Consider the following 7,465-nt stretch of genomic DNA (forward strand, 5'->3'; position numbering starts at 1 on the left):
CCTCTGAAGCGCTATCAATGACAAGCATTAGTCATTGATAGCGCTTCAGAGGCATATGTGTATAGATGTGCTGTGTATATGTATATATCTACATGCGCTGTGTATATGATAGTGCTGTGCGGGGGGCATATTCCTGTATATATATATACACATGCGCTGCGGTGGATATATGATAGCACTGTGCGGGGGTGTATATATATATATATATATATATATATATATATATATAAAAGCATGCACTGCGGGGGTATATGATTGCGCTGTGCGGGGGGCATATATACAATTTACCGTGCAACACAATTTCCAACCTGTGTGACACCAATTTTTTTCCCGTGCGACACATTAGTAAATCAGGGAGAAAAATACACGGAGTAAATCAAGAAACAGTCAGAGATAAACCCGACACTCTTAGTAAATGAGGGCTATTGTGTATAAACTGTCCTGCAATGGGGTACAGGTCGAATAAATTAATGCAGAATTTCAGATCTTTAAAATTTATATAATTCTGTGCTTTTAGTTGGCCTGGATAGAAGCCTAGTGTGTCTTTCTGTAATAACTAATAAAAAAAAGTTTTAAACTTTTTTTCTTTTCATCAGATAACTAAAGTCCCTAGGGTGTCTCTAACACATTTCCCATTAGTAATACAAGACTATAGGGAGGCAGAATTTTAAATAAATACCTCAGAAAAATATTATTTGTCACACACATCATGCACTTTTATACCACACATTACCTGCTTTTACCTGCTATAAAATACATTATCTTTTATTTATAGACATTACATTTATTTACATACAATACATTATTATCTTTTATTTAAGGGGTACTCTGGCAAAATAATTTTTCCATATACCCGTGATAGGCTTAGCTGCAGTGTGATGTATTGAGCCCTGTCGCTGACTTCTTTATGGTGCTGGGGCCCAATACGTCACACTGTGGTGATTAGCTGAGCTGCAGTGTTACGTGTCGGATCCCAGAAACAGTAAGAAAACCGCACTGGAGGACAGGAGAGCAAAACCAGGGGAACCAGAGGAGCTGTGGGAGGTAAGACAAAGTTCATTATATTAACTGCGGCAGAATTTTAAAAAATTCCGGTTAACTCCTTTAACTGTTCCTGAGGGGTTTAGAAAACATGTGTGAGTGGTTTTCATCATGACCTATCAATATGGATTTTTATTTGTATGAAATAAAGATTACTGGACTTTACCCTTTGATGCTAGGTTGTGTCTGTCTCGACTTTAAATGGGAAAAACAGCAATTCTGTCATAAATTATTTTTTTATTTAAATTTTAACACCAATTTTACCCTGCCAATAAACTAACATTCTGTTATTCTGCAGGCTAGTTCAATTATGATGACATCAAAGTTTGGGTTTTATTTTGTTTTTGTTTTTTTTTACTATTTTTGTACAATAAAAACACTTTCTTACAAAAAATCTTTTGTTTTTATGTTGCCTCATTCTGAGAACCGTAATTTTTAAAAATTTTCTGTCAAGCTGTGTAAGGAATTGCTTTTTGTCAGATAAGATTCGGTTTTAATGGTACCATTTTGGGAAACATAAGACTTTTAAAAAAAATTTACTCCACTTATTCTGAAATTGGGGTGGGATATGGGTTTGTTTGTTTTTTGTGTTTACTGTGCAGGGTAAATGTTAAAATAATTATAGACAGCAAGTTATTATAAATACGGCAATACCAATTTAGTGCAGTTTTTGTTTAGCTAGTTTTGTCGTTTTTTACTAGAATATGACATTTTTTATTATTACAAGTATGATTTTGGTGTTTTCTTTTTAACATTTTGATTATTTTAGAATATTTATTGGTTCACAAAGAGGACTGTGATAACTTACATGATGCATGGTGCTACTTATGTAGTACAGTGCACTACACCTGCCTGTCATGTTGTGTCACAGTTGCTGTTGACTTGCATCTAATGGGCTAAATGGATAAAATCAGAGTTATCTCCAATCCCAGGCAGATCACTTTGACAATTGTATAATACAGCTGGCACCTGTATTATGGCCTAGGTGCAGGTCTTGTGTTCCTGTTATTACTGTGACATATTAGTACATCAATTTGAGAAATCCAAACAATTTCCTTAACATAATAATACATTGTGGGTCAGAAAGGGGTTAAAACTATTGTCTGGGGAGTATGTCCCATATATGGTTGGATTGCCCAATCCTTCTCCCCTTCTGGTCAGGGGTCTTGGACATCATTTGCAGTTAACTGGTGTTCCCAATCCTCATACCTCCAAGGCACTCTTGCTCTCTATACTCCCGTGAAAGCCCTGAAAATAGGCCTGGTGTGTATCTTGCTGGCGGCTGCACATACACTGATCCCCAGACGGTGGAAGTCGATGCTTCCCCCCCCCCCTGACAGTTACGAATTGGCTCAGGGAGGTGCACTCTATTCATAGCATGGAGGAATGTATGGCTGATGGCTCTGAGCGGTTCCTTTTTTCTGGTGGTTGCCATGGTTGGTGTTTACCGACTCTCCGGAATACCGTGCACTCTCCCTGTCCCCTTAGTTCTGGGGCTCCTGGTGTTTGCTCCTTTTCCCTTTTTAATTTAGAATGGACCCTCATCCTCCCGTTTTGTGGGGCTGTGCTGATGGTGGTCCCAACCCTGTGTCTCCCCCCCCCCCCCCCTCCTTCCCCCCTCCAATGTTTGTTGTCTCCTCTTTGGTTCCGTTTTTCGCTACTCTGTTGTTTGTGTTACCTCTTGATTCTCTCTTTTTCGTTTTGCTTTTTGAGGCATCCCTATTGTTTCTCTGGGTTGGCACCACTGGGGTTCCTCTCTCCCCGGAAGTCCTCCTCGGGGCCTGGAACGGGCTCCGTATGTTTGTGCTTAATGATTCTAATATCTTCCTGCCATGTTTTGCAGAGTGTATTCCAGCGATGTATGCCTATTGTTTTTCAGCTTTGATCCATGTACCCATCCAGCATTTTGTTTTCTGTACCCTTTTCCCTCAATAAAGCTTGTTTTGAATAAAAAAGGTGACTTTATGAATATATAAATGTTAATGCAGATCCATTAAAAATACACAGCCAAAAATGCATGGGGTACATATGGGTTTTGTTGCAGACTCAAAGCGGATCAATCCACTATACACAGCAAGTGATAAAATCAATCACAAATCCACAACATAGTGAGCATGCTGCAGCTGTAAATCGGCACATTTTGCAGCTTTTTTGATCCACGTGGATTTACCCAAAGAGGAAAATGGATTTATTTTATAAAAGTATGTCCTTTGTTTTTTGTTTTTGTTTTTTACTCACTTAAAGGGATACTCCACTGGAAAACATTTTTTTAAATCACATGGTGCCAGAAAGTTAAACAGATTTGTAAATGAATTCTATTTAAAAATCTTCACCCTTCCAGTACTTCACAGCTGCTGTATGTTCCAGAGGAAGTTCTTTTCTTTTTGAATTTCCTTTCTGTCTGACCACAGTGCTCTCTGCTGACACCTCTGTCCATTTTAGGACCTGTCCAAAGCAGGAACAAATCCCCATATCCTGCTCCAAACAGCTCCTAAAATGGACAGATGTGTATGGAGAGAGCACTGTGGTCAGTCTAAAAGCAAATTCGAAAAGAACTTCCTGTGGATTATACAGCAGCTGATAAGTACAGGAAGTATTAAGATTTTTAAATAGAAGTCATTTACAAATCTGTTCAACTTTCTGGCACATGTTGACTAAAAAAAAAAAAAGATTTTCCAGGGGAGTTCCCCTTTAAGTGCTGCTCCTCAACATTGCCATCCAATGCACAGGCCCTCAGGTGCCTAATGACGCATACAGCCCTGTGCGCCTGTTTCTTTTTATGCGCTTGCATTACAATGATAGCTCTACCTTCTGTCTAGGTACCATAATGTTATGCAGTTCTTATTTTCAACAAGGTGTACTGTGAAGATATTGCTAATGTTATTAATACTGTATCCAGTAAACATTTAGGAATTTGCCTGTTATCTTTTTTTTTTTTTCATATTTATAGATTGATCTGGGAAACAAGGAGAAACATTAGGCTATATGACACATCCAAAGACACTTTAATGCAATGTTGTATTTTACAGTAAGGCTGCACATTGTGTCTTATGCGACACATTTTAATTTATACCAAAGCATATTTCTTATATAATCCTCACATACAGGTGAGTTTTATCTTCTTTATTACGGAATAATAAACCTGTTATTAAATACCTTACAATGAGCCAACAGGACTGTGATATATCTTGACCTATAGAATGCCATTGTAACTAAAGGGAAACTGTAGGTGAAGTTAGCCTGTGGTTATTCTATTCAGACTATTCAGTCAGACTGTTTGTGAGCTGATCTACATGTCGGAATTTCCGTCCCATTAAATTCAACGAGATTCTGCTGCACTGTGCACTTGCCAGAATTTCCATGTTCGCAGAAAGAATGAACCTGTTCATTCTTTCTGCGAATTCCCTATGGAATGCATTGCTGTCTATGAGATGGTGCATTCCCGTGTGGTCCGCAGTCTCCTGAATGTCCGCACGGAGATTTCTGTGCGGACATTCCGGAATGTGAACATAGCCTTAACCTGACTTTGTGTCCTGACTTTGTGTCCATAGCTTTGTGTCCTGGATTTTACTCTCTCTCTCTCTCTCTCTCTCTCTCTCACTTTCTCCTTAATGGACCCTAACGTACCCTCACTACTTGTCAAATTGCTAATTTATTCTGCAGCACGAGTTTGTTTGTTTTTTGTTTTTTTAAATCTCACCCAATTTGTTTGTACTGGGGCTATTCCGGCTCAATACAACTCATTGCTGCTTAGACACTGGCTGAGGAGGGACACCACTGCTGCCAGCACTTCGCTGAGCTACACTGTGACCCATCAACCCTTGACACTGGGAAGAGGATCGCACCGGAGACCAAAGCAGCGATATCCGAGTGACCAGTGGAGGGAGGGAGTTAAGTAAAGCTTTATTTTTTTATTTTATTTTTTTTAATTGCAGACAGCCTAGGCATATTTTATTGCAACATATTTCCTTGCTGTAGGTACAGAAATAAACTCCCTTTGGTTTTACAAATAAAACTGTCCAGATAAACATTAGATTGTTGTTGGACGATTCTGCCAAAAGAGGAAGAATCCACTGACAGAAGTTTAATGTCCCTATGACATGACCCTATGACATGAGGCAATGCGGTGTAAATGAGTGTTCGTCTTGTAGATCGGTGCTCGAATACAAAGCCTATTAAAAGGTTAGACCACTACATGGGAAGCGCCGAACAAACCATCACTAGATTGCTCGGCCTCATGTCCTCTATTATATGAGAGACATGATTGTTCACTGGTCACCTGATCACTGATAATCACCCGGTGTATATGACTAGAGGAATAATGAAAACAATAGAAATATTTACAACCTCAACCTAATATTAAGTGTATATAAAATTTTTCTGAACGTTATTTTCCCTCAGGAAGTTTTTACAATGAACAACTTAAACTGGACTTCGGAGGCAGATTTTACTCTGGCTGGCTTATCTAGCGATAAAAGAGTTCGGTCCCTTCTTTTTGTTGTATTCTTGCTCTTTTACCTTATGTCACTGTGTGGAAACCTCTCTACAGCAATATGGGTGGCAGGCAAACTTCACACACCTATGTATTTCTTTTTGGGTAACCTGTCCTTTCTGGACATCTGCTACTCATCGGTGACTGTGCCCAAGTTGCTCGTGAGTCTTATAGGAGGGAGTTCAGAGATCTCATACAGGGGGTGCATGACTCAACTCTACTTTTATGTCTCCTGCTGTAGCACAGAGTGTTTGCTTCTCGCAGTAATGGGATTTGACAGATACGTGGCTATCTGCAATCCCATGCACTACATAACAATTATGAACAGACAAAAGTGTATCCAGTTCGCCATCGGTCTCTGGCTCACTGGCTTTCTAACTTCAATAATACATACTATTTTTACTGCCCGGTTGCCATACTGTAAGTCACATCGAATTTCACATTTCTTTTGTGACATCCCACCAATGCTTAAACTTGCATGTGCTGACACTTTCTTAAACAAGATACTCATTCTAACTGCTGGAGGATTTTTAGGCCTCAGCTCTTTTTTTCTCATCCTGGTATCCTATATCCAAATCATCTCAGCTATTCTAAAAATTCACACTAAATTGGGTAGAAGCAAAGCATTTTCCACGTGTGCATCTCATCTCCTTGTTGTCCTCATCTTCTTCGGAAGTATAAGCTTCATGTACATGAGGCCAACATCAATGTATGTATTGGAACAAGACCAGCTTGTCTCTCTTCTCTATGCTGTCGTGACTCCTGCCCTGAATCCACTTATCTATAGTCTAAGAAATAAAGAGGTGAAAAGTGCCATGAAAAGGACTATAAATAAAATATTTAATTTAAAAATGTATGTATCGAACATGTAGCATTTTGTTTATTGAGAGAAATCCAATGTGTTCATCTTGTCGTGTCCATAATTCTGTTGTTGTTTATTACACGTTTTGTTTGCAAATAAGTAATTCCTTGTGACCTAAAGGTTTTCCAAATCTAGGAAATTAAAAAAAATACCAGCATGCACCATAAACCCCTTCCCAGCCCATGCTGCATATTTTACTGGAACTATGCAGCTTCCACTAACGGTCCTTGACTTGTGACATAGTGATGGAACAGGCATTAAAGATGTGACCTTGCCATTTGTATTATATAGCCATCACACACTTAACCCCTTAAGGACTCAGGGTTTTTCCGTTTTTGCACTTTTGTTTTTTCCTCTTTACTTTAAAAAAATCATAATTCTTAAAATTTTGCACCTAAAAATCCATATGATGGCTTATTTTTTGCGCCACCAATTCTACTTTGTAATGACATCAGTCATTTTACCCCAAAATGTACAGCAAAGCGGAAAAAAAATTTGTGCGATAAAATTGAAGAAAAAACTCAATTTTGTAACTTTTGGGGGCTTCCGTTTCTACACAGTTAATTTTTCGGTACACATTACACCTTCTCTTTATTCTGTAGGTCTATACAATTAAATGATACCCTACTTATATAGGTTTGATTTTGTCGTACTTCTGAAAAAAATCATAACTACATGCAGGAAAATGTATACGTTTAAAATTGTCATCGTCTGACCCTTATAACTTTTTTATTTTGTCGTATATGGGGCGGTGTATTTTTGCGCCGTGATCTGAAGTTTTTAGCGGTGTAATTTTTGTATTAATCAAACTTATTGATCACTTTTTATTCATTTTTTCATTATATAAAAAGTGACCAAAAATACACTATTTTGGATTTGGAATTTTTTTGCGCATACGCCATTGACCATGCAGTTTAATTATTGATAGATTTTTATAATTCAAACATTTCCACACGTGGTGATACCACCTATGTTTATTTTAATTTACATTTATTTTTTATTTTTTTTATGGGAAAACGGAGGTGATTAAAACTTTTATTAGGGAAGGGGTTAAATGATCTTTATTAACT

The 7,465-nt window shown here is 38.1% G+C and overlaps 1 protein-coding gene across 1 annotated transcript; it reads left to right on the forward strand.

Annotated features, from left to right (window-relative positions):
* Nucleotides 1–5,454: 5,454 nt before the first annotated feature.
* On the forward strand, nt 5,455–6,405 carry LOC130267576 (olfactory receptor 5V1-like). The gene has a single exon (XM_056517611.1). It carries the CDS (start codon nt 5,455–5,457, stop codon nt 6,403–6,405), a length of 951 nt encoding a protein of 316 aa, XP_056373586.1.
* Nucleotides 6,406–7,465: the final 1,060 nt, after the last annotated feature.

This window comes from Hyla sarda, chromosome 1 (assembly GCF_029499605.1).
Source record: "Hyla sarda isolate aHylSar1 chromosome 1, aHylSar1.hap1, whole genome shotgun sequence".
In the NCBI taxonomy this organism is placed as follows: Eukaryota; Metazoa; Chordata; class Amphibia; order Anura; family Hylidae; genus Hyla; species Hyla sarda.

Coding starts and splice junctions, on each gene's coding strand:
- LOC130267576 (XM_056517611.1), top strand. CDS start 5,455: ATGAACAACTTAAACTGGACTTCGGAGGCAGATTTTACTCTGGCTGGC.